Genomic DNA, 26,509 nt, shown 5'->3' with positions numbered 1-26,509 from the left:
AAAGAAAAAAAGTCTGTGATTGTTTTAAATCCTGAATTTAGGAATTTTGTTTGACTTGTTCACAAAGAAAATATGGTATTTTAACTGATGAAGTCTTGACTTGCATTAATGAGCGGATCCTGTCTAAGCTAGGCAGTTTGAGGTAGTTGAGAAGATAGCGTTCAGAAAAAAATTTTAACTCTCTGATAAGATGAAACTAGACTGTAGTAGGGCATCTCTCAAACCAATAGATAGTGAATGCAGAAAAAGTTTTTTCTCAATTTTGTAAGCTAAAATAGCTGTGCAGCTAGTAAAAATGTAAATATTAAAAATGCTGTATCAAACTATTTTAAAGGACAGATGTTGCTGCAAGTTCATATTTAAGAACATACCAAATGGGTACTCATAAATACTTAGGTGTAACTGCCTAAATCAAATGCAGGCTTTTTTGTCATTTTTTTTCTTGTTTTGGTTTTCTGCATTAACTGAGCTAGATTACATGACTTTTTTGTAATGTTTCTATAGCTTCAAAATAGAGAAAGACGGGCAAGAGAAGAAGCAAGGCCAAAGTTCTAATATTTCTCATGGTGCTGATGGAAGATCCCAAGGAAAATCTCCAAATAGAAGCAAAACCACAGCCAATTCTTTAATCCAAACTGAAAAGCAAAAGAGAATAGTTATCCAATTTAAAGCCAAAGAAATTAAACATGGAAAAAGTACACGCACTCCTGATGTAGTGACTACTATCAGAGAAAGTCATAACAAAAGTCTTTTTGATGGAACAGAAGGAAAAAGACTCTGGCATAGCTTTGCAGTTCAGAGGGACAAGGCACTGAAGAAAAAGACAGAGAAAGTTGAGCTCTGCAAACTAAAGTTAAAAGCGGAACAAACTATGTTGGAAAAATTTAAGTCACCTGCGTACGATTCACATGTACCACGTAAAAAGGCAGATGGATCAAAAAAATGGAGTGAAGATGTCAGAATTCCAAAAAAGCCATCTGACACCTCTACAAGGACTGTGGATGATGATAGGCCTTTCACGAAGAAGTCAAATAAGTTGTCTAGGACATGGGAAGAAGAGTACGAAGAAGAGTATAAGGAGTTTTCGAAGAAAAAACGGCATGTGAATAAAAGTTCACCGTCATGCTATTCAACTGAAACACCACAACGGTGGAACTTTTGTAAACGGGAAAAACAGGATGCTGATTCTGATAACACTGCTGGTAATTCAGGGACTGAAGAAAGGGACTTTGAAGCCACAGCATTATATTTTAAGCAGGTAAGGAGAACCCAATTCTTTGTATTGTGCACGTAGATGTTTTCGGGCTAGTTTCTGAATGGCAGGCAGGTTTTGTATAAGCAGGCTGTCTTACAGATTTCAAACAGGACTTCATAGCTAACTAGCTAGATTTTTCTGATCCAAATGTAAACCATAGAGTCTTTGGGTTGCAAGGGGCCTTCTAAGGTCATCTAGTCCAACCCCCCTGCAATGAGCAGGAACATCATCAACTAGATCAGGTTGCTCAGAGCCCTGTCCAACCTGACCATGTTAAAATGTTTCTCTGCTCTGCTAAATGGTTAAACAAACTAGAAGAATAAATGTCTTGCGTAATAGGACTGTGTCTGCACATACGCTTTTATAGCTTTACTTTGCTGCTGGGGGTGTGGAATACTTCAACTTAGGTGTAAGTCAACAGAATTTTTTTTGAGGTGACACAGTTGTATCATTTCTTGAATGAATAAACTGAGTCAATGAAAACTTGCCTGCCAAACAGGTGCTCATTGCTGGCAAAGTGATGCCAAGAGAACTTGTTGTAGATCTACTACTAAATTTTTATGTTTGCTGCAGAACTTCACGTTTGGCTGTGATCGGCTTGTTCCCGAGTTCTAGCTTGTGTTTGGCTCTGCACCTCAACCTCATCTTGACCATGGTTACTTTTTTGTTGTTGTTCTCATTTAACATGCATAGCATTTCTGGAGATTTCAGTTCACGTTAAGGTAGTGTGATCATTTTATGTGTACACAAAGATAGTAATACATGCAGAATCACAGAATTGTTGTGGTTGGAAGGCACCTCTGGAGATTGTCTAGTCCAACCCCCTTCCTCAAGCATGGTCAGCTAGAGCAGGTTGCCCAGGACTCTGTCCAGTCAGGTTTTGAGTACCTCTAAGGATGGAGACTCCACAACCTCTCTGGGTAGGCTGTTCAAGCACCGTCACTATGAAAAAGGGGTTTTTTTTAATGTTCACATGGAATTTGCTGTGTTTCAGTTTGTGCCCATTACCTCTCATCCTAGCACTGGGCACTGCTAGGAGTCTGGTTCTGTCTTCTTTACACCCTCCCATCAGATACTTATAAACATTGGTAAGACTCCCCGTTCTCTTCTCCAGGCCAAACAGTCCTAGCTCTTTCAGCCTCTTGTATGACATGATGATCATCATAGTGATTCTTTGTTAAATTCGTGTCTGTCTTGTACTGGAAACCCCAGAGCAAGAATAACATAGTCACAGACCCACAAGAGATTGGAAAAATAGGCTTACTTGTGTAAACCACTATATTTATTTTAAAAGAAAGCCATCGTTCTAAGCCATTTTGAAATGATACTGTAGGTGCTTCATCACAGATATCAAAAATATGGTTTATGTTACCTATTCAATTCACTTGCAAATATTCAGTGTTCTCTAAAAAGCACTCTAGAAGACTGATACATGTTCTACTTCCATTCGTACTTCTTTCTAGAATTTTGAGGTCCCCTGCACGTCTGACTCGTACCAAGAAGGTGAGGACATAAAGTCTGTCCAAAAGGTTAGTAATGCTCAACACTAAAGAGTTCTGAAACTCTTGGCACAGTGATTGCTTGTTCTTTAGTCTTACTTAGTATTTTGTGTTGTTGGTATGGTTTTTTTTTTTAATTATTCCTACAGAGCTTTGAAGTCTTTCCACCCCTTCAAGACAGTCAGAACCCAGAAACAGATGAAGAGGTTAGTAATGCTTTAATTTAACACTTATAAGTTGTATTAAAAATCCATGGCACTGAGGTTGTGTAGCTGGGCAATTCCATGACCTTTCCTAGTATTTTGCATTGTTTGCTTATGAGCTACATTTCAAAAAATGTGAAGTGTTTTTTTCAAATACTAAACAAACTTGCTAAAGTACTGCTAATCAGGAACTTTCTGAGAAAGAAAGATTGCCTTTCTGTTATTCTCTGCAACATAGAGGGCCTTCTTCAGACTTGCTGACATATTCCAGCTATCTCATTTTCCATCCTCTAACTTTCAAGTTGGAAAAGAGACCTTTTTTTTTTTAAGAAACGCCTGTCAGGAAACTTGCAATCTATGTAGCAAAAAATAGGACAAAGTTTCTGGATATTAGGTAGAAAGGTCATAAACTGATCTTCCTTCTAGGACGTCTTTTGTGGACTCTTTACAGTGGAGGATGTGCAGAAGGTTCTCGTGGCTTTGCATTTGCTGTACCAACTTAAAATTTCTCATGCCTCATTTTTAGTCAGTTTTAACACAGCATCATTAATGCGAAAGTATCTTTTTCATGAACAATTCATAAGTGATGACTTGCAATTGATTTCGTATGTGCAAATTTTTTTCATTGTAGATGCAGATAGTTGAAGATTTGCACGTTGCTCGCGTTCAGAAGAGGATGGCGCTCTCTGTAGTACAGACTTGTGGAGAACTTACAAGTATGGAAATAGATCTTCCAGAACAGGATTTAAATATTTCTGCTGGTATGTCATGATTTGATGTCCTTTAGTGTCTACTTGCGAGTAGTTACTACAGTTGCAGGACATGGTTTAGCGGGCTTGGTGGTGTTGGGTTGATGGTTGGGCTTGATGATCTTAAAGGTCTTTTCCAACCTTAATGATTCTGTGATTCTGTTGGTTAGCGGCCTCAGTAGAGAGTACACAACCGTTTTTTTTTCACAACTGTTGGGTTTTTTTCCTCTCTTTTTTTCCCCCAGATGCTTTTACTTCTGGTCTGAACATTTTAGTGGTGATTGACACAAATATAATGATTAGTCACCTTGAGTTTGTCAGATCCCTGAAATCTGAGCATATAGCAGGTATGTGAACCTGTATGGTGATCGATAAGACATTTTAGGAAAAAAGAGATGTTGTAAGAACTTCAGGCTACGTGAAGAAAAACAAACGTGGGCTCCTTATAAAGGCAGCAGATTTCCTATAGAGACAGAAGGCTCACCCTTGGGGGGCTGGTTCTGTGAGCCCAAAAAGGCTGCCTCTTAAGGACAGTCCAGCTATGAAAGTAGAACCTGCTGTGCTTATACCTATGTACCTACAGAGCATCATGGTCAACATTTCCAGGAATGTGCATGAATTCTTAGAGGTAAATAAGTCTTACCTATTGTAAGAACATACTTTCAAGCATTTAGTCCATTACCAGTGATAATGATGTTTTCTACTTTCTTTTTAGCATTTTTTTTACTAGAAATCTAAAAACATTTAAAATCTGATAAGCAGTCGGTCAGCGCTTTAGTTCTGTCTTGTTAAAGGCCACAGAATTCACGGGATGTGTGAGCAGTTTCTCAGGAATTCAGACTGCAGACCCTGGATTTAATGTTTGGCTTTGCTATGTTGTGAAGCTTCTAGTGATTTAATGTTAGCAGGATTAGGATCGTGCCTGTCAGTTGTTGGTAGACATATTTGGAATCTATCAGAATACTTAAAGTGCTTTGATGCTTTCAGCTGGTGAATACACATATTCCGACCACCTGGAAAATAACTTTAGTAAGAGCCTGAGTAATTTTCAAGAGTGTGTCAGCCTGTATTTCTCTTTCCCCTATTAGGAATGGTGTTGCATTGTGTACACTGGGAGCTGCGGTCTCAGATGCCTTTTTTAGAATATTGCAGCTCCCAATTTCTGGTCCTGCACCAGACCCATTATGCAAAAGGTTCAGATGGTTGCTGATTCCGGACCTGTTTATTACAAAGCAGGTGGACATTAATGTTTTTTTTTTCAAAATTGACTGTACAGAATGGTCATTAAATTTCTGATTTACTGTGTATTTCATATATAATAGTTTTAAAGTTCAAACCGTATGTAGTGCCAGTTGGAGGTTAGATTAGAAAGAGGGAACTTGGCCTTTTTCAGTTGTTCATTTTTTCATGCTGGGTACTCTTGAGCATGGAATAGGAAAACTACTGGCAAAAAAGTTAAGTGCGAGCTTACATAAATATGATGTTTGAATTAGAAGTTAAATGCAGTTTGCATGACTTTTCAAAATGTCTTTTGTTTTTTCGTTGGTTGTTTTTTTTTTTTTCCTTCCAGGGGTTGGCAGACTTGCATTAATAATTCCCTGGGTCGTTCTACAAGAGTTGGACAACTTGAAGAAGGGGAAAATGTTGCAGCATGTTCGGGACAAAGCTATCCCTGCAGTCCAGTTCATTTACACGTGTCTCAAAAACCAAGATTCAAAACTGTGGGGGCAATCCATGCAGCTTGCTTCTCAAAAAATGTGTAATATATGTGCAATCAATTTGGTTGGGGTACTTAATCCTTGCAGTTCACCTAGTCTGAACCTTAGCACTAACTTTGGAGTTTAACAGAGTCTTCACTCTGCAGTTCGGTAATTAAAATTAGCTAATATCCTACAGCAGCCTTCAGAGCATATCCAAGGCTTCAGTATGCGATTACCTTACTCAGATTAGTGCTTTGTTCACTATTGTTTTATCAATTGTTTCTTGCTTTTTAGCTGCATCTGTTGGTAATTGGGGATTACTTAATGAAAATTCATCTAGTTACCACTTTTACATATGAGCCAAGGATATGTTGTGTGCTTTCGCTTTTGACTTGATCATTACAAAATCTAACACATTCAAATTTACGTGTGGCTCACGTGATGTTTTCTGGCAAAACCATAGCTTTTTTGAGTGGAGTAGTACCTAAGAATTCAAAGCTCATATTTGTGCTTAGATTACACTTCTCTATCCTTGTTTGGGGAGTATTAAATTTAAAAACAGTACCATGACTACACACACTGAAGTGTTTCTTATGCCGAGTTACTTCTGAACGTCAGCAGTGTCTTAACTAAATTTGCAGATGGCCTGAGTGACGAGAACAATGACGATCGTGTTTTGCAATGTTGTCTGCAGTATCAGAACCTCTTTCCTCAAGCTGTTGTCATACTTTGCACGTGAGTTCCTGTGTGGTTTTAGGTCTCTTATGAGGTGTAAGTTAGTCTCATGCCACATACATTCCATTGAAATCGTGTCTTAAAATTAAGAGCTGTTTCTGAAGGAAGCTTTTTGAAGAGCAATCACCTTCTTAAAAGCTAGAGTTGAAGGATATAATAAAACACAAAGATTGTAATCACCGTCATGTGCTTGAGGCCTGAAGTAGAATTAAGTTTACTCAATATTCAATTTTAAAACTTTTTAAAGCATAGCTTTCTCAGATCTCAGTGATGAGCACTGTCAGGGGTTAATCTTAGAAAGAGGGAAGATGGAGATAAATTTGCCTCTGATGTGTGCACTTTCAATTGCAGTATTGGTAGGGCTGTTGATAATGATTTTAGGTTTCTCTGGGTAAAGAACAGGAGGTGACTTCAGAAGTGCTTTTCATCTGAAAATCACTTTATCCTTTATCATTATAAGCAATGGAAATTTTGGAGAAAGTAGCAGGATCCAACCTTGTGCTGCAAATTTATAGTAGTTCTGCTGGAGCGGTGTATACCTCAGGGTGGCATTTGGGACAGTGGTCTAGCCAGTAGAACAGTAAAAAAGGGTGTCAAAAATGAAGATTTATTGTAGCAATTGAATAAGATATTACTGTCTTAGAATCACTGCCTTGTTTGCCTTCTAAGATCATAGCAACTAGGCATCATTGCTGCAGTATTTATAGCCCTTTTTTTCTTAAAGCAAACCTGGAGCCTGAAACATTTTTCACTATGTTTCTATTTTTTTTCAAAATAGGTGCTTTAGTTAATTTTCTGGTTTCATTTTTTGAACTGTTTCTAATTGCTTAAGAACAAAAACTGCGTATATAATGAAGCTCACAAAATAAGCCTACCGAAGACAGTTTTTCCAGTGTGTTGCTTTTATTACTTACTATGTAATAATGTCAAGTTTGTCAACAATTAATTCTCTTCTCCTAGGGATGATAAAAATTTATGTAATAAAGCCATTGTGAGTGAGGTCAAGGCGTTCTGCAAAGCTGATTTGGTTACTGCTCTACAGAATCTGAATGTAAACAGGCATCAGAACTGTCCTGAGCTGCAACAGTCAAAATGTGGTAAGTTTGTTTAATGTGCACATATGCTGGCTTTTGAGACAAATAATAACAGTGTAGGAGAGGGAGAATGGCTTCTACATAGTTTCTACTATAACTTCAGTTTTCATATACTTTGAATCCTTAGGAATGGTTTGGGGGGGGGCAGATTTTTTTATCTTCAAAGGCAAATGGTTTTCTGACAGTTTAAGACCTTTATTAAAATATCTGTCTCTTAGAGTTCTAGGAAATTCAAATATGATATATTTTACTTTTATAGAAAAAAAAAAAAACAAACCACAGTATGACTGTATTGTGTTTATAGTCCTTTAAAAGGTGTTCTGAACTTTTCAGGACTGCAGATAGGTTTTTCCAGTTGAGTTAGTTTGGGTCCTGTTCTTAGCGGTTGTAAAATTTAATATGCTGTGAGTGATAAGATCACTCCCTTACATTTTATGCTAATACTTTTACTTGCATCCCAAACAGCAGAACTCGTTTCTTGGGTTGCCTGTTCATTTTTCAAAGATACAAATATAGCTTACAGTATGAAGAAGTGATCTTCTTATATTTGCTGATAACCCCACTGGCTGTATATAATCTAAGCTGTTTAAGGAAAAAAGAATTGTGGAGTAAGATCGCAAATGAATAATGCTCTGGGGAAATTAATCTTGGTTAGTAGCTCATAATTAAAAATACCCACAGTACAAGTGGGTATAACTAGAAATACTTGAAACCTAATTAGACATAGCCCATCTGCTTTATAACATGAAGTGCGGTCTGTATTTATGGGAACCAGCTATATGTGTACTATCAACATGAATTAGATCTAGAAACAGTTGCAATAAGTACTTTTATTATCATTGGTTTGACAGATACCGAATTTGAGAAAACAGAAGGAGGTGATGCTAGTCTTACTGCGCGATTCCCAAATATACTTCCAGACCTTGAGAAGAACTTGGGAGAAGCTTTGTCTTGTATTTTGGAGACTGAAATGAAAATTGCATTTGGAAACCTGTGGATGGAGGTGGTTTCTTATGTCATCTTGCTGGATATTTCAAGTATTAAGAGGTCTAAATGTCCATCATATTTTCATGGCATTAGTCGCTGTGCTAAGCCAAACAGCTAAGTCATCTGGTTCTCTCACGTAACAGTTCACTAACAGTGAACAGTCCAGTGTTCAGTTTTACTATTTCATTTTATAACAAGATTCTTCTATTTGACCAGTAATGACTGTGCGGTACTTTAATAGTCTTTCAATAACACAGTAACAGAGATGCTGGCTGTTCAGTGTGAATTTTCAGAACTCTTTGTATTAGTTGCATTGAAATTTCTATTTTGGCTGTTCTGATATGGTTAAATCACTGCATTGTAAACATGTTCTTCAAGAAATTATTCCATCACGTTTTGTATAATATTGAGACACTGTTGTTGCAGGCACTTCTTGCCCATCAGAACAGATGTTTTTAGATACCATGTGGATAAAATTGTTCACAGCTAAATTGGTTACAATGCAGATACAGAATTACAAGGGTGTTAAAGAGAAGCACCACCCTTTCAAAAGTATTGTTAACAGAAAATTAATACTCATGTACAAGGGACTTAGAAATTATCCATGCTTTGGTTTAGATTCCATTTTATAGCTGGTAGGGATTAGTTAGAAGTTTAAATTTCTTGCAGATAAGCCTCTGTGGCCTTATAAAAAAAAGAAAAAAAGTCATTTGTATAGGATGACTGTTGTTCCACAAGATAGAGCTTTGATTAGCTGTTAAGCTTGTAGGCACGTCTGATTAACTTAGTTGATTTCTGTTAGCACCTTCAAACTGTGGTTTCACTTGGTAGTAATAAATTTCAATTTTATTGCAATATGCATATATTACTTCATTTGTATATAGTCACAGCTAGGAGAAGTGTGTTTATTTTTACTTTTTTAACAATACTAGAAGACCAAAGGCACATTTACTGTTGTTCTGGCTTTTGTATACAAGTAACACATTAAATCGATTTAGGAGGTAACTTTGGGGGTATTTGGAACATTTGAGAAAAGGGGAACCAAAAATCACAAAAATGTTGAAAGATTGTTATTGTACACTGAATGTGAGCATCTCAGTTTAACCCATGATGCTGTTGAATCAAACCTTTTTTAATAGATAAACTTGTTAAATCTGAATATAGCCTTATTTCTGAGGCATCATTGAAATTCTACTTCAGCAAGCACAAACCATAACGTTATTGAAGAACAGAGCTGTTGTGAAATGTGTAGGAGCATGTCTATATGAAAATCAGCCTTTGAATTTATAACATACTGTCTTTCAGATACTGTATCTGAAGCCACCGTGGACATTAGCAAACTTGCTGAAGTGTTACAAAAAGCACTGGATGGCTGTTTTTGGTCACATTGTGCCGAGAAGTCTACTTTCAACTGTTGAATGTCTCTATAAACACCTTTGTGCAGGTAGGAATCTCTGAGACTGTTAATTGTAAACTTGTAGAAAACCTCAGTGTTCTGGTTTTAGTAGTTACAGAAGTAGTCACTTGGAAAAGGCACGTACTCTGTATATTTAAACAGTGATGTGTTCCATCCTCTTCTGCCTTTTTTTTAATTTAAGATCACCCAATGGAGCTGTACCTTGGACAGTCTTACGTACTTTTGTATTGATCCATAATTTATTCCTCGGATGGGTGACAAAATCCCAACACTGTTTTTGTAGCCTTAAAGCCAGAATTGAACTGCAATTGATGAGCTGTGAATTACATTAAGAAAAAAAAAAAAGAAAGTCAAAATAAAGCTTGAGCCAAGATCAAGTCTGTCCAGGCTTTGGTCCCAGGTGGTCTAAATATCACCTGCACAAATCACAAAAAATATTTCTGAAATGTTTCTTTTTTCTTTTTGGCAAGGTAATTCATTATTCAGATGTCTTTTTTTCTACTTTTTATACAAAGACAGTAACAGCAAATGTATGGACACTGTCAAGCATGTAAGAATTTATTTTAGACATCTCTATGTACCTGCAAAACTCAGGGGAAAAGCATTTTAATGAAAATATATCTATTAATGGTCACCAAAGTCTCTGAATTATTTTTTAAAAGCAAATAATCTTGCTCCCTCCTTTGCCATCATGTTATGTGTGCCAAGATGATCTGCATTTGCCAAATAAATTATGGCGGAGTAAAGACTACTTACTGTGATAGATGAGGGCAGGGAGGTTTGTTTTCAAAAAAAGCCAACCAAAAAAACCCGCAAACAACCACCCTTTTATTAAGAATTTGATTTTACCAGATATACCTTTTTTGTGATATTGCTGTTTTGCAGAATTATTTTAGAATTATTTAGAATTATTAGAGATATTTATTTATAATTATAGATAATATAAATAATAGAATTACTATTTATAATTATTTAGAATTATTACATTTATTATGCCAGTTGATCCTCTTGCCAGATCCTGGGATAAATTTGGAAGCCTTGATTAAGAAGTGAGAAGTCTTAAACTCACGCATGTTTCTCTTGACACTGCTTTATCTAATGCTTCTGAACCGTTTTCAAGGCTTTTCAGTTAATCCAGATATTTGAGTATTAAATTTGCCTCCTAAGATTGATAACTCCTAACATCTAATACCTTTTTTTTTCTTTTCTATTTCCCGTATTGCTATCTAAATATCAGGTAAAACAGTTGACTCCTCAACAGCGGGTATCTTGCTCCAGGAATCCAAAAAATTGCTTCATGCTTTCAGTTCAAGGTCAGACTATAATGGTGTGCTTCCCCAGGCTTACGCTGAAGTGAATAAACTATACCAAACACTTATGGAGGTAAGGGGAGCTTTAGTATTCGTTCACATAACATCTTCTTGAAGTTGCCTGATGTTCATATTACAAACCTGGCTTAGATTTTGAAATTATTCCCCTGATTTCAACAAATTATTGCGGGAAATGTTGTTGCTAGCGTGCTTTCAAAATTAATAGACCTCAAATTTAACTTTTATTTTCATGTAGCAAATATCTGCTTTTACGTATATGCTTGGTAGACTCTTTTTTTGGTCTTAATATAAATGTGTTAGTATCAGGAGGGTGACTGAAAAACATTATTTATCTACTTTCAGGAAAAATATCTTAGTTTTCTCTTGTATTTATTGCTGAAGGAAAAGGACCTTAAAGATTAAAATTTAAATTGTTATTTCTACTTCTGTCATTGTTCCAATATTACTATTCCTGGGCGTGTTATTTCAACTTTCCTTGTCTTTGTAGCTCTGGTGCTACACATGAAGAAAGGACTCGCTTTGAATTTTTGTGATTTGTGATAGTTAATGGGGGGTGTCTGGACACCTTTGTGTTCTGAGAACTATGTCCTTACTTCCAGCTCAGCTCTGAGTCACTGTGGAAGAAATTTCAGTGTCTTGCTTTGTGGTTTCTGTTAGTTCCATATGTAACGGCATAAAAAATGGAATAATGAGCGTGGATGATATGAAATATTTCTATATGTCAGAATATCTGTAAAAAGTTCTTTCCAGTTTTGGAGAAAGCTGAAGGGAAAAGGGAAGGTGGTGGTCAAGGAGAGGGAGGATCTGGGGAGTCTTGATTGCCTGCCATGCTGTAACTTCTGTGTGCATTGCAGTCAGCCACTAGGTCTGCAGTTCTGTGAGAGTCCTCCTGGCTTTCCATCTGAAAACTTGTTTCCTGCTGTCCTTGTCCTGATGGGTGTTTGACTTGACAAAGAACTGCCCTCACACAGACGAAGTTGTGCCAGGTTTCAGTTTAACCCGGACAAATTTTCTGAACCAGTTTACCAAATGAGTAAATGAATACTTTATGCTGTTGCAGAGGAAAATGTGCCATCAGTTGTGGGATAGGGAGTGAGAGTAAGAAGCTGTTCTTGTTTATACCGGCTTTACCATGCCTGGGAAGCTCTGGCATAGGGTTTCCCCTTGCTTCCGTTTCCTATCTGTAGAAATACCAATATACACATGTAGAAGAAAGACTTGGTGAGAGACCGAGAGATGCTTTAGATGCAGAGACTATAAGATGGTTATGACTAGAAGAGATCTGCCTTGCTTTTTTGAGCAATGCTTTAAGAAAAAAAAAGGTAGAAGTGTTCAATTTTTCCTAAGTTAGGAACCAAATACACTCATTATTTGTTTGCTAAACTGTTTTATAAGGTGAGGTCAGACAGTGAGCAGGATTTATCAGAAGACATCACGGTTCTTTCAGAAAATGCTGTATGTGAAAAAATGGAAGCAATGACACCAAATCTTCAAAACTGTGAAGAAAAAAAGTTACATCCCAGCTTTCATGTAGCTCAAGAAAACAGGCACCAGGAAATCTGGTCAGTCCTTGAAGGTGTTTGGAATACAATAAATTTGTACAGGTACAGTATGCTAAAGAAATTCAGAACTTCTACATAGTCTTACATAATTTTCAAACACACAAACATTAGAAATTGCTTTTTTCCCCTATTTTAGAGAAGAACCTATTAGTAATTAATCAAAATTGACAAAAAAAAAAATCACACAACATGTCACACAAAGAAGTTAGGACCATACAAATTGTTATGTGGATGCAGTCAGTGATCTGTCTAGTCTGCTGCTCTTTTTCTGGGCAGTGGCTGAAATAAGTTGCCTTAGAGAGTGGTGTTGAAAACCCTGTAAGAGCCACAAATGTGAGACATCCATGGAAATCTCATCTTTATCCATAAAAAAAGAGGCATTCAAGCTCTAAGTTTTCTCGTGGTTATTTTCTTTCCAAATCCTGTGGAGGTATACACATATATAGCCCATGCAAAATTGTTTATTTTTTTAAAAACTTCGATCAATTTGAAATGTAATAAGTTTTCTTATTAAGCAAAATCTAGTGACAAATTTCTTTTCTCATCTAAACTGAAAATTGAATGCAATTAACCCCCTCTTCCATATAGATGTTTTACCATTGTTGGTATTTTAGTTATTTTTGAAAAATCTGCATGAAAATCACTGAGATGCCATGCTTTTGGATCCTATCACAAAATCTGAATAGATACTGTGTTTTCTTTTTGTGGTCTTAATCTGAAATCTTTTCAGAGGAGGAACACTGAGTTACATCAAGCACAAAGAAACTCCATTTTTGGTGGTCTGTTAAGGACTCACCTAAAAACCAGTGATAATAACTGTGCCAGTGCCATTTCCACGCTAGCATTTGAATGTACTGTAGAGCTGCACAGGTCTAAGTCTTACACTGAGCTTACACCAGTGCAAATTAATCTGAATTGAAGCTGGTTAGGAGATGGCTTGGTGTGGTGTTCAGGACAGCTGAGGATCTGCACCAGAGAACGCTCTCTTACTTAGCAGTTCTCTTACTGGGGTAGTAATCGTGAATTTGAAGGTTTCATCAAGCATCGAGGAAAAAATGCTTTCAAGTGTACCACTTCATAATGAAAATGCAACTAAACTGTTGGCTCTTGCCACCTGTTAAGGACCCTACTGTGAAAAGAGGATAACATTTTAGAATCAAAGGTCAATTCACACTTCTTGCTCATGTCGAGAAGATACTACTTACCTTGCACCCGTGGGGATAATTCTTCATGAGTGCACTGCAGCTCATCGTCCCAACGCAACCATTGCAGGGAAGGTGTCAAGCCCATTCCAATAAATCTGGAGAATGAAGCTGCTTGGAAAATTGATGGAAAGCACTTTGCTGCTTTAACCTAACAGTTCTCTTCTGAGAGAAGCTTACTCAGGTGTACTCAGGTCGTGCATGAAGATGACTTTCATTCTCAAGTGAAGATTAGTGATAAATCTATTTAAGTCAAAGGTGAAATACTGTTATAGAATACAGTCGCCAGGGAAAATTTAAACGGAGAAGTACAATTGTAGGGCATGGTCTTTCTACTATTTATTCTAAGACTACTTTAGATAACATGTTTTAGTATCGATATACATTTGACCTTGGGTTTGTTGTTTTCTTAATAGTCAAAATACAATGCATATAATAGATACTGTGTTTCTCTGATTTTTGAGGATTTTTATTAACTGCTTTTCAATGTCTCTATTTTTAATATTAGTGTTGAAATTTTCCAAAAGTTGGACCCCAATGCAGTAACTTTGCCTGCAAAGTCTTCGTTTGAAGAAGCTTTTCTAGGTCTGCAGAAACTGTTGGCAGCTGTGAATGATATCCGTGAAGGAATTAGTAGGTAAGCATTTAAGCTAATCATAAAAGCTGGTGATAGGAACAGTCACTTGAAGTCATAAAAGTCAATGAAATCTTTTGATGCCAAACTGTAATTTATTATGTGTGCTTAGTTACACGATTTTCAGTAAAAATCTTGATATCAGTGCTACCCAGAACCATTTCTTGGTAGCGAAAGAATAAGAAACTGTTGCAGACTTTTAGATCTCTTGTAGTGAATTTTCTCTTGTATGACTTCGGGACTTGTTTTCCAGTATTTGGTGACGAGCCACTCTCCTCTGCTGAGAGTGTAACTGGAGCTATGACATGATTAACTAATACATTAGCTCTGATGGCAAGAACGTTTAATAATTCAGAACATTTGTCTTTCAAATGCGAGGCATACTGGAATTGGGGCAAATTTCCAATACAGTGAAGGACGCAAACTTTTGGGACTTCACTGTTACAAATTCTAGAGTATTCTTTATGAGTCAAAACCTAGAATGCTGCAGTAACAATGACAGTCAATCAGCTGGACTCTCAGTTTAGACAGGGTAATATTCCCTCTGTCTTCCCTCTTTTTTAAAGAGTGCAGAATAATAAAAATGAAGCTTCAGGAAGAATGAGGTATCTACTGTGTAGTCTTAGCTTAGTCCTTTTTTTATAGCAGTGAAGTTTATTCACTAGCAGGACCAGCTACAGAAGAATGCTTTACATTGTCACGATTGTGGGGTTCCTCAGTTTCCCATTGACTTTAAAGAGTGTTTTGTAGGAACTGGTTTGTAACTGTGGTTAAAGTTCCAGTACCTGCCGTGAGCATCCTAAAGTGTTACAGGCCGTGAATCTGAGTGGCTGGAGCTATTTGATTTGGGAAAACACCACCACTTTGCACACCTTTTTTGCGTAGTAATGGTGCAAATAGGTTAGAAAACTGAAAGAGATGCATCCGAATGATTTGGCTTGCCCTGTACCTTAATGCCTTGCCTTCTAAGTAAATGTCGAGGTATATTACATTTCTATTGTAGACTGTTCCAGCTTTGTTACAGGTTATCTAGTAAGGATATAATTTTTTTCAAGAAGTGTTTTTTCTGTCATTGTACCATAGCAGTAAGCTTTCAAACTTGCATTATCAGTACTTCACAAAGTTCATTGCAGTCTCTGCTAAGGATCACAGTCCTTATGCTGTAGTTTTCACAACAGTCCTGCCAAGTATGGATGTATGGTTATCTCAGTTGTAAAGTGTGAGGTCTGACCTGTCAAGGCCCTTCAAAAATCTGAAGCAGGGATCTGGAGCTCTGTCACTTGGCACTTGAGCTAGTTTTCATCTGTAACTGCTGGAGTATTTCTTCCCCCCCCCCAAAAAAACTATGATAGAATCATGCAAACGCTTGCTTCACTTGTCACCACTGCCAAATGAGTTTTCATTGCCTTTTTTTTTTTTTTCATTATGGGCAAAAGAATATTTCTTTAATTAAAATCTTCCAGCAATATATATTCTGTAAGCCCCAAACAAGCTTCAAGGTACACTCATGTGAAGTAGTGTGTTCACATGAGCATAAAAGACCACCCCTGCATCAGTAGTATTACAGCCTAAGTTATTTACAGGTCTGATTGATTTTTTTCTGCACAGCACACTAATAGTGGGACAAATCCATTCCAGGAATTGTTGTCTTTCTTTCAAAGATAAATGGTCTAAATATTATGGAAGTAGAAACAGAAAAATATGGGTAGAAATGTGAGCTAGAATAGCTTGGTGGTAACTTATTAATTTTCATTGCAGATTGTCTGGTTTAGTACTCCCAACTGAAACTAGATTTTAGTAGTGGCAATGTCGTCTTTTTTTTTCCTCTGAAGTGTTTTAATAAGCAGGTTACTGCTAAATTGTGTTCTTTTCATTCTTGACCTAAAGTTCTTGCAAGAACTCCTGTGGTATCAGTTTATATATGTGGTGGATGAGACTTAATGGGAATACGGTGCTTCAAGGTCATTATTTTTGTCTTAGAGGTGTGTCATTAAAACTGTGTGGCTATAACAAAAGACATATTTTATTTCTTTTAATGAAAGCTACTTACCTCCTGTATTTCCTGTTACGGGAGAGCTCTGTAAAAATTAAAAAGGTCTAATATTATATCAGAGAAATCTATTTTGCTGTCATGGTTTAACCCCAGCTGGCAGCTAAGCCCTATGCAGCCACTCGCTCACCCCCTCCATGGTGGGATGGCGGAGAGACTTGGAAGGGTAAAAGTGAGAAAACTCATGGGTTGAGGTAAAGACAGTTTAATAGGGAAAGCAAAAGCCGTGCACGCAAGCAAAGCAAAACAAGGAATCCATTCATCACTTCCCATCGGCAGGCAGGGGTTCAGCCATCCCCAGGACAGCAGGGCTCCATCACGCCTAACGGTGACTTGAGAACACAAACACCATCACTCCGAACGTCCCTCCCTTCCTCCTTCTTCCTCCAGCTTTATATGCTGAGCATGTTGTCGTATGGTATGGAATATCTTTTCGGGGAGTTGGGGTCAGCTGTCCTGGCTGTGTCCCCTCCTGACTTCTTGTGCACCCTCAGCCTGCTCACTGGTGGGGTGAGGAGCAGAAACAGCCTTGACTTTGTGTGAGCACTGCTCAGCAATAACAAAAACATCCCTGCATTATCAACACTTTTCTCAGCCCAAATCCAAAACACAGCCCCATACCAGCTAGTATGAAGAAAATGAACTCTATCCCAGCCAAAATCAGCACATTTACAAAAGATGTACTTCAGTGATTAGAGCCATTACAATATCTGGAGCAAAGATAAACAGGATTCTGCCATTTGACTGTATTTGAAATGGAGAGGCTATTTTCTGTTCCATGTGGCACCCAATAACATTGATGAAATGGCCTTAAAAGTTCCTTTTGTACTTCTTAGAATTTTCTTTTCTTCCACTAAACTGAAATACACTATTTATGCATCCAGAATGATTCTCGGAGTGGAGTAATTTTCCTGCACGGTTGCATTTGGAAATACCTGCTCTGAGTTTGTTCTGCAGATTTGCGGTAGGTGGCATCGTGGAGCAAGAAATTCAGAGAGCCTGGAACATGTACTCTTCTGTTTAGTCTTGAGTGTAGTATTTAAGTTAGTTTGAGACTTCTGAGTAGGTTTTCCAGAGAGGCAGAAGCCATATTAGGAATCATTGTAGGTTTTTGTGTATTATAAAGTATTAAAACAAAAAGTCTGAAGTTTTCATAGACTAGAATAGTTTTCAAAAGCAAGAGGGAGGCTCATTTTGCCTAGGTTGCTCAGCCTTTCTAAAACTGAGCTTAGGGTATATTTATTTTTCTTGATTTTTGAAAAAATTACAGTTAATCTGATGGCATGACTGCAGAAAAGGAGGCATCTGGAAAAAAAGTAGTGAAAAAGCTCTAGCATGAATACTTGGAGGCAATACAGCTTTTTGTGATAAAATACAAGTATTTTCTGTGTTCGCTTCTTTGCTCAGGACAGCAAGGAATAGAAGAGAGAAACTGTCTTGTGAAAGTTACTTACTTCCAACTTATAACTACAAATAAATTATGTTGAAAGTTCAACTGCATGAAAAGTTCAAATTTTCAGATTGTTAAAAACAATTAGGAAAACACAATCACACTTCTTGGGATAAATGTGTGTAATGATACCCTTCCTCACAAAAAAACCAACCCTACACTGGTGGCACTACTACAACTGTTTAGATTTGATGACTAGAACATCTTTATGACAAATATAGATATTGGAGGGGAAAAAAAACCGCAACTGTTTCTCAGAGAGATCTTGTTAACAGCTTTTTGCATCTTACCCTATTTTTATAACTTTTTTCATATCATACATATTTTTAATTTTATCTTTGCTTCTTCCTCTAACAGCATTGGTAGCAGAATTGTATTTATTCTGCAAAATACTGCATGCCATAAATGTTTTACAGTACTTCAGCTCTAAAATTAACACAGTAAGTAGTATGGTTAGCAACTGTTGATAACTTGCTTCTTTTGGTAGCAGGAATGTATTTAAACAAGTATGTGTTAGCTGTCTCATCAAATAGAGCTGATCCTCGCAGCCGTTGTTATATCAGTGTGTCAAATTCTTGAGATTTACTCACTTCAAAAGTGAGCATGAAATACCTATTTCCCACTTTTGGTAGCCAAGGGTGTTTTATATGTTGATGCATATTACATTGACTAGCAATGAACGAAGATTATTAAACCTCTGACATTTGTACTACAAGTAAAATTGTAAAACCGTGACATGTTTTGGAATAATTTTGGATTGAATGATATTTCTGACTGTTTCCCGAGATAGTTTATACTTTACGTTGTGTATTTTTTGGGTTGCGTATTATTTGGAACCAGTTAATTAGGGGACCTAATTTACGGTCTCTTAAATTAAATCTTTAAAATAAATTACAATAATTATCTTTAAAAAAATCTTTAAAATAACTTCTTGGTTTTCAAGTAGCTCTTTGAGGCAACAGGAGTATTTCTGCAACTCAGGGTTTTCAAGTTTGCATCAAATCTTTCATCACTTGTAGAAATTCTTCCACTGATTCTGCTGGAAGATGTTTGGACCCTTCATCTTTGGAGAGAAGAGAGGTTTAAGTACTTACCACAGATTATTAACTCTTACAGATCTGGTTCTTAGAAGTGCAGGATGCCTTGCAAGGTATCGTGCTGGGGGGGTCGATGTACTTGAGAAACATTTGACTCTATATGTAAGTTACATCATAACTTCCCTCCGCTTCCTGCACGCAGGATGCGTGTCTCTTCTAACCTTGCTGAAATTAATGTGTGCACCAGTACCAGCAGAAGACTGGAAGTATTTGCAGGTTTTTATGACAGGTCATCTGAAACCTATTGTGTGTCCTGTTGCTGTTCAATCTTCCCGTTAACGTGCTGATGGGAATCTTGGGTACAGAGAGCTTTTCTACCCGTTCAAAGCCTTCAGCGGCAGCATTTCAATGTAGCTGTGGGGGTTTACGTTAGCCAGCATTCTCCCTTGGCTGGGTATAACTTCTGATGTACCCCTGGGGAATTACACATCTTCATGTTTTCTGCCCCAGTTACTTTTAGATAAGAAATCCTTGTTAACAGAAAAAAAGTTCAGTCTTTGGTGAATTGATAGAGTTCTTTCTAGTTAGATTTTTTATTTTCCCCATCTGTTTGCTAAGAAAGAATTGTTTTGTTCCCATGCCAGCTTTAAAATCACTCACAATTTACAGCATATACTCTTAGTTCTGATATTCATAAATATTTATACTAATTACTGTCAGCTGTAAAAATACATATCTGTTACTTGCTGCAGTAAGGAACCTGAATTCTGCTTTTCTAATATTTTGTCTAAATGGAATTTCTCTCAAATTCCCAATGATTTTGTTTGTTTGGAAAGCACTGATTTGAATGAGGACTCCATAAACATTTGTAAATTAAAAGTATAATTTTTTCAGATCTCAGCAGTGCAGGAAAGCATGGCTCTATCAGAATGGATCACTGACTTGAGTATTTTGGGTTTAAGTAATTGAAGACCAGTTCTACAGTTTTACTAATTTAAAAACCTAATTCTACGATGTAGAGAAACTGTTTCCTCTTTGTTTCTTCAGCTGGTCAGTGGAGGAATTCAGATTTCTTCTTCTTGCTGTCTAGTTCGAAGGTTGTCTTCCTTCCCTAGGACTGCTGTGGCATTTAGTAATATCTGTCATAAAGTCTCTAGATCAAGAGCTGTGCTTTTAATCTTCCTCCGCATGCAGTCTCCTTCTGGAAATAAAATGGAGATTAACTCCCAGTTCAAAAAGTGTCAGACTTTCCTATCACTAGTTGTTTGATTTTCATTTTTTTAATTTATTTAGGTGAAACCTGAAATGTTCTTGACCCACTAAAGGAGAACAGTTAAATTACTTCTAATTTCAACCTCAGAGTGCTGGCCTTTGGTGTTCTAGGGTAAACAGAATTTCCTATGAACGAGAAATAGATGTTGGAAATACTGCATTTAAACATTAAATTCCCTCTTCCTTTTCTTAGTGGCAGATCTGGTTGACAGTGCTACCCATCAGCTATCTTCTGAATCTCTGAACAAGATGCGTAACATAATTTGCGTAACTCACAAATTACGCGCCAGAGGAGGACTTACAACCTCCTCCGCGGAACGTTCTGACCGCACGCAGTCAGGCTGGCAGGACTACGGCTGGATGAGCCGTAAGGCGTCTTGCGGAAAGGCGTTGTACATAGAAGTGTCCCTCCCCAGGGGTCAGCTCTAACGCGGAAACATCCCCTTGCTTACCATGAAAACAGCCGCTTTACAGCAGTGACAGCATTTCCGAAGCTCATCTTTCTGTAGTGGCCTATCCTTTGGTTTAATTATCCTGTCTGATATAGTTGGAAATGTGTGGTATCTGACAAAATACTGGTGGGTTGGGTTAACGGTTGGATTTGATGATCTTGAAGGTCTTTTCCAACCTTAATGATTCTGTGAAAAGGTTTTCTCCTAGTTTTAGCGTTTCCTTTCCTACGTGGATTCTTTGCCACCTCCTATGAAATTTGAACTTGCCTACAGCCTTCTCTGCTGCCAGGGTCTGAATTTGCCCTTTACCCTTCTACCTCTTTTAATGAGAGCTGTAAGATATTTAAATGTTTCAAGACCTCTGCCTCTCTCAAATACAGCTGAAATTGGCCTTCACTTAACAAGGTGCAGGGCAGAGGTGATGCTGTGGCAGCTGCTTAAGCCTTTTTGCCTTTGAACCAGTCTAAAAAGCAGAGAAGTTTGAATAAATGAGGTAGTGGTGTAAAAGCCATGGTCCTTTCTGACCTTGTAAAGCTGGAGAACAGGCGTCTAGTACAACATGGCACTAGGATCTGGCATGTGAAGTACTTCCACAGTAGAAGAAAGCATGAGCGTCACTTTGTTTTGGGAAAAATCCCCTCAGTTTCCCAGTAGGTTGATGTTGAACAAAATTCTGGCATGTATTGATCATTGTAACACCAGTTTGAGTCCCTTATTGCAGTGCAGCGTAATGCAGAATTGTTAATTAGCCACATAGAAGTTTTGTTTTTCTATTTCTCATCCTTGTTTGCTTCCCTGATATTCTGATGGTGAGGTTAAATGGGGTTTTTAAGGGGTTAAGTTGACTCTTCTATAATTAAGCCATATGCCTTTTTGATTAACTGTACGGATTTATTGAATTGGTTAATGTTTTATGACAGTCGTATCAGTCTTACGCCACAGGCGATGACATAGAACTGTTAAAGAGGAATGGCTCGGTGTGACAAATACTGCGGTACAGAGGTTTGGCTGGATTTGAGAGCTTTTACCACGTAGTCTCATATGACTTTTATCCATATGCTTTTCTTGTCATTGCCCAGGATTTTCATGTTTGTGAGCAGCTGGCGGGCTGGCCTGCTTTCACTGCCAGATTGTCTTTGTGTCTTGGTTTTGCTGTTTGGGGTTTTTTTTAACTTCTATTTGATAAGTTAATTTTCTGGTCCTTTCCAGCTAGGCTTTGCTTGTTTCCCAGGTCTTCTCTATGCACAAGTGAGGAACCACATGGTGAGCTATTTCCTCTCCATTTCCATTTTTTATTATCGTGTTTTATACTCTGTGCATGCATTTGGCATCAGATGAGCGACAGGACAGTAGGTAAAGGAACATTCTGAGTGGTTTGGGAAGCCCTATTGCTTATGAGATAGAAATCATTAAGTGTGACTCTCTTTTCTCCCTTTTGCCCCAAGAACAATATTTAACCTCCATTTTGTAGCTGGTACCCGTAGTCACTTTTTGTGTCTTTCTACGACACGCTCTTCTCTACCTCACGTACTAAATATTTTCAGAAAACTACACAGAACCCTACTATAGTTTTTAGCTTGATCAAGAAATTGCATTTTAGTGGCAATCCAGCTTTCCTGTCACCCAGTATCCTTCCCAACACCTGCTCAGAACATGATGTTTCGATTAATTAAAAGTTAAAGTATGTACCGTGGGGTCGACTGTAGTTTGGTTTTGCGTGGGTGTGCTGATAGGAAAGGCAAAGTGATTTGGTGGCTTTCCACCAAAATACCTTTGATGTCATATTGAGAGAGAAGAAAAAGGAGTGGTTAAATATTGCAGTGCTCACAATACTGAGGCTCAGATTGCACTACAAGAGTTTCACATAAGAGCCCATTTGCTTCATCTATTAGTAATTGAGAGGGTGTTCTCTAGACATAGTTGTGTAGCTGAGGCAGACTTCTTTCCACTGAAAAACTTTGATGAAAATGAGATCAACCTGATTTAATGAAGTGCAGATGCAGAGTCGATGTGCTTACAGACATGGCCAGATTTCCCAGTGTACATCTTAAAATTTCTATTTTCTGTAGCACAGAATGGTGGTTACAGGAGATGAAAAGAACATCAAATGATTAAAACCCGTCGACAGCAGCAGTGGTGTGAAATCATTGCCCTGCAGACCGGAATGTGTTAGAATTTCCTACAAAGAAATATATTCCAAGACTGGAGCTTGTCTTCCAGTTTCTATTTAGTTGAAAACAGCAATAAGCGTGTTTCATGAATGCTGACCTATTAAGAATTTGTGGGGGAAGTTATGGTGCAAGCTCTTCTCTCACCAACTTCTTTTCAGTACTCCGTGTGGAGCAATGGCTCTTCCTTGAAAATAACAAACGTCTTTTATTTGAAGACATTGTAAAGGCTTGAGCCAAATGTCAGGCTTCTCACTTCATGTTATAAACCCAGAAGCAATTACTGTCATAATCCAAGCAAACTCCGTAAAATAAGCTACAGGATTTAACATTAAGGGACTTTGATGCTTATTCACACATTTGACTTTGGTTTTTTTTCCAAAGAAGCAGAACTACAACCGGTTTGTACATCCACCTCCAGTCTGGTAATTTATAGTGAGCAAACCTGATACCGTTAGCAGTTTGCTAGTACGCTTTGGTCACCAGTTCAAAAAGAAGTATGTTTTTCAATTTTATGCCCTCACAAGAAATTAATACAAAGAGTGGTGAGGGTTACCTTGTTGAGTGTGTAGGCTGCGTGGTCTAGGAAACGTCAATGGGATAATTTTTAAGTCTGCAGCATTCTAACCGGTGTCAAGATTCAGAAATTTTAATAAAAAAATTGTTTGCTTTCTCTAGTAGTTGTTGAAAAGTGCTCCCTTCAGTGAGAAAAGATCAAATACAGTGTATGTGGTGCTGGCGCTTTCGTGGCGTTAGGCTTGTGAAGGGGAAGGGAGTGCGGGTGGCACGTTGGCTGCCTTCACAGTAGAATTAAAGGTCTGGGCAAAACCAGAGGGCTAAAATGACCGCAGAATTCCAGTCTAATATTGCTTCAGAAATCACTTTCAAACTGCTTTTCTTTAAATGTAGCCTTGCTAAGAATGGTGGAGGGAAATACAGAGTTTCTAGTGACTTCTCTGCCCTGGGGACGGGGAAGTTCGAAGTCGGACGAACAGAAGCAGCCCTGCGGAAATGCCGTATCGGCAAACGGAAAGGCAGCGCCGTTTAGTCCTGCCTTCCACTCTGCTCTCGGTCTCTTCCTTCACCTTTTGTAGCTCGTACATACGTTTTTCTTCCACAAAATCCGGAAGCCCATAACTAACACAGGTCTCCTCTCTCTCGCCAGCCGCCCTTTCCCCTACCCTCCATCCTTCCTATAGGAAGCTTACCTGGCTGGGTTTCCCACCGGCAGCTCAACTCTGGCAGCAGTCTTCCTTGGCCGGCACCCTTCCGTGTGTGTCCTTGGCACAGCAGGAAAAATACAGTGATAAACATATTTTGCCCCAATATAGTGTGTAGCAACATGTAACGGCCTTCAGGTGAAGTTACATTACTAACAACTTTGGTGTTTTGCACGGTTTTGTATTCTGTTTTATGAAAACACGCATGCAAGCTTCCCTCCTTTTTGCCCGAAATAGAAGACGGAACGATACCGAAATCAGCGGCAATAGAACTCGCGCTTTCCCAGGCTCGGGTCTATCAGTTTATTTATGTTGTAGATGACTGACGCAACAGCCGAAGCTGGTGCATTGTCCCGCGCAGACAGGCTTGCTGGCCAACGGCCTCACGGAGCCGGACGGTGGGAATCTCAGCTGCGACGCGGTCCAAGCTGCCAAGATTCCCAGCGTTTCCAAGGATGTTTGCCAAATTGTCTCTGCCGGGGTTTTACGCTGTCAAAGCTGATAGCTTTCTCACTGAGGTAGCAGTTGAAGGCTTTGAGGTATTTTGGGGAAAACTAGCCAATTGGTTCTCTTGTTTGGCTTTTAGTTGGCAGGTTAAGTGTTTTAGTTGAAGAAAAAAATTCTGCATGCATCTTCTTACGAAGGGGGAAAGAATGCCCGACTAATTTTTGTAACGGTGGTAATTCCTATATAAAATCATGATGAAATTGAGCAATGGACTTACTAGTTACGATAAATCCTGTGGTGTGTCACGGTCTTCCAGCCTGTTTAAATTACAATGTCTTTTTTTAACTGGGATTTTTAACTTGTTCTGTTAGTTTTCTGGGTTTTTTTCAATTCCTGATTAATTAATTTATAAAGGCTTACAGCTTGCTAGGGGAGGGAGGGAAGAATTTGGGCACTTTCCCATGGGAAAAAAAGTAGAGCTTCCCAAAAAGAAGATTTCTAAAACTTTTTTTTTCCGAATACAGTCATTTTCTTAATCATTATTTACATACTCAAAACTTAACATAAGGCAGAATTTTATCATTATTTCTTAATATATGTAAAGTGTTCTGTGTTTTTTAATGTAGATTTTTATATACATTTTATAATGCTTAAGAGGGTTCTGATTTTTCCTAGTGAACGCACATTAAGTTCCACTGAGGTATAACTGAATTCTAGCCGCTTAAATAGATTAGAATAATTAATTTTTGAGAGAATCACTTCCTTATCAGATCATTTTTGGAGCCCAGTGGAAAAGGGCGTATATCTCCCAAAACTCCACAACTCCCTCCGGAGAGACGGAAGCTGACGCTTTCCTCTGCGGGTGGTATCTCTGCTTGTAACGTGGTGAGCACGGACCGGGCTTTGGCAAAGCCTGAAACGTTGCTGGCTGTCGTGCGCGTTCCTGGCTAAATAAAATACCACTCTTCATAAAAACACCTCTCTTCAGCTGTGCAACCCTATTTTCACTTCTCAATATTGGGCTGGAACTGGTTATTATTAGCAGGAGCAAAAATGTATGTAAATTGTAGCATTTGAGCTGTAGGTTAGAATATTGGAGGGAATGAGTTAAAGCTTTAGCTAGTGTGGGAAAGTTTTGTATTGCGTGTCACTTTTCTGTGGCTCCACATTAATACAGCAGGCTTTGCTTATGTGAAACAAAAGGCTTTTAATTATTGCTGGTTTTCTTCCCATCTATATAGAGAAATTGCTCATAAAAACATCAGTTGAATTTTTAATTGGGAAAAACCTTCATAGAAAGACTTTACAGAAATAATAAGCTCATTTAATTCTTTTGGGGGAGTGGAAAGGGAGGGGTGGAAGGGAAAATTCTTCAAAGATCGGAATTTTCTTTTTCTTTAAAGAAAGTAATTAATATTTTTTTCCCATGAAGCACTTCTGACTATTTTTTGAACTCTTCCATAGAATCCTTCTATAGCTGCTTAAAAAAAAATTCCTAAACCTTTTCTTTTTCAGAATTTTGACCCCAACCAGTACTTTCCAAGATATTTGGACCCTCTATAACTTCCTCATAAGCGACGAGGTACGAAGTTTTCTCTAATGTTTTGTCAGATACACTTCCGTTACAGTTTTTTTAATTCAAAGTAGTTACAAGGTTAGCTGTCTCATCATCGTGTTTCCACTAAGCTAGAATTTTGAAGACTTGCTCTCATTTATTAGGTGTTGGACATAAAAATGTATTTTTTTAGTTGATACCTACGAAAAGTTACTCGAGTCTCTACCGGTACTTGAGTTGCTTGCCTGCCTTTCTGAGCACTCATTTGTTGTGAATGACTCGCTGCAGAGAGTAAAATGTCTTGAAGCTTGAAGTCACCAAAACATCCCTGACGTGGTCATTTTAGGAAGAGAGTTACATTGCGTGAGGTACTTCTGTGGAGAATATCGGCCGCAGTTCAGAGGAAAAAATATACATTGGAATTACCAGTTGTTCATGAAGTTTTAACTCACTTGTGCTGAAAGATTTTCAGAAGAGAAATTGAAATGAA

At 38.0% G+C, this 26,509-nt stretch overlaps 1 protein-coding gene across 1 annotated transcript in view; it reads left to right on the top strand.

Moving 5' to 3' along the window:
• Positions 1-26,509, top strand: part of SWT1 (SWT1 RNA endoribonuclease homolog) — a gene marked incomplete at both ends in the record, with an annotated part of 36,790 nt that overhangs the window by 3,485 nt on the left and 6,796 nt on the right. The window contains 14 exons of the mRNA XM_082002763.1: positions 505-1,258; positions 2,719-2,784; positions 2,904-2,960; positions 3,589-3,718; positions 3,952-4,053; positions 5,277-5,465; positions 6,048-6,141; positions 7,102-7,238; positions 8,087-8,238; positions 9,528-9,666; positions 10,877-11,022; positions 12,366-12,574; positions 14,243-14,371; positions 25,980-26,046. Coding sequence (XP_081858889.1) covers positions 505-1,258; positions 2,719-2,784; positions 2,904-2,960; positions 3,589-3,718; positions 3,952-4,053; positions 5,277-5,465; positions 6,048-6,141; positions 7,102-7,238; positions 8,087-8,238; positions 9,528-9,666; positions 10,877-11,022; positions 12,366-12,574; positions 14,243-14,371; positions 25,980-26,046 — 2,371 coding nt within the window. The remainder of the gene's footprint in view (positions 1-504; positions 1,259-2,718; positions 2,785-2,903; positions 2,961-3,588; positions 3,719-3,951; positions 4,054-5,276; positions 5,466-6,047; positions 6,142-7,101; positions 7,239-8,086; positions 8,239-9,527; positions 9,667-10,876; positions 11,023-12,365; positions 12,575-14,242; positions 14,372-25,979; positions 26,047-26,509) is intronic.

Source organism: Phaethon aethereus (genome assembly GCF_964289735.1).
Source record: "Phaethon aethereus genome assembly, chromosome: 8".
Lineage (NCBI taxonomy): Eukaryota > Metazoa > Chordata > Aves > Phaethontiformes > Phaethontidae > Phaethon > Phaethon aethereus.
The sequence above is the reverse complement of the archived record's forward strand: the minus strand, read 5'-3'. Positions and strand labels throughout refer to the sequence as shown.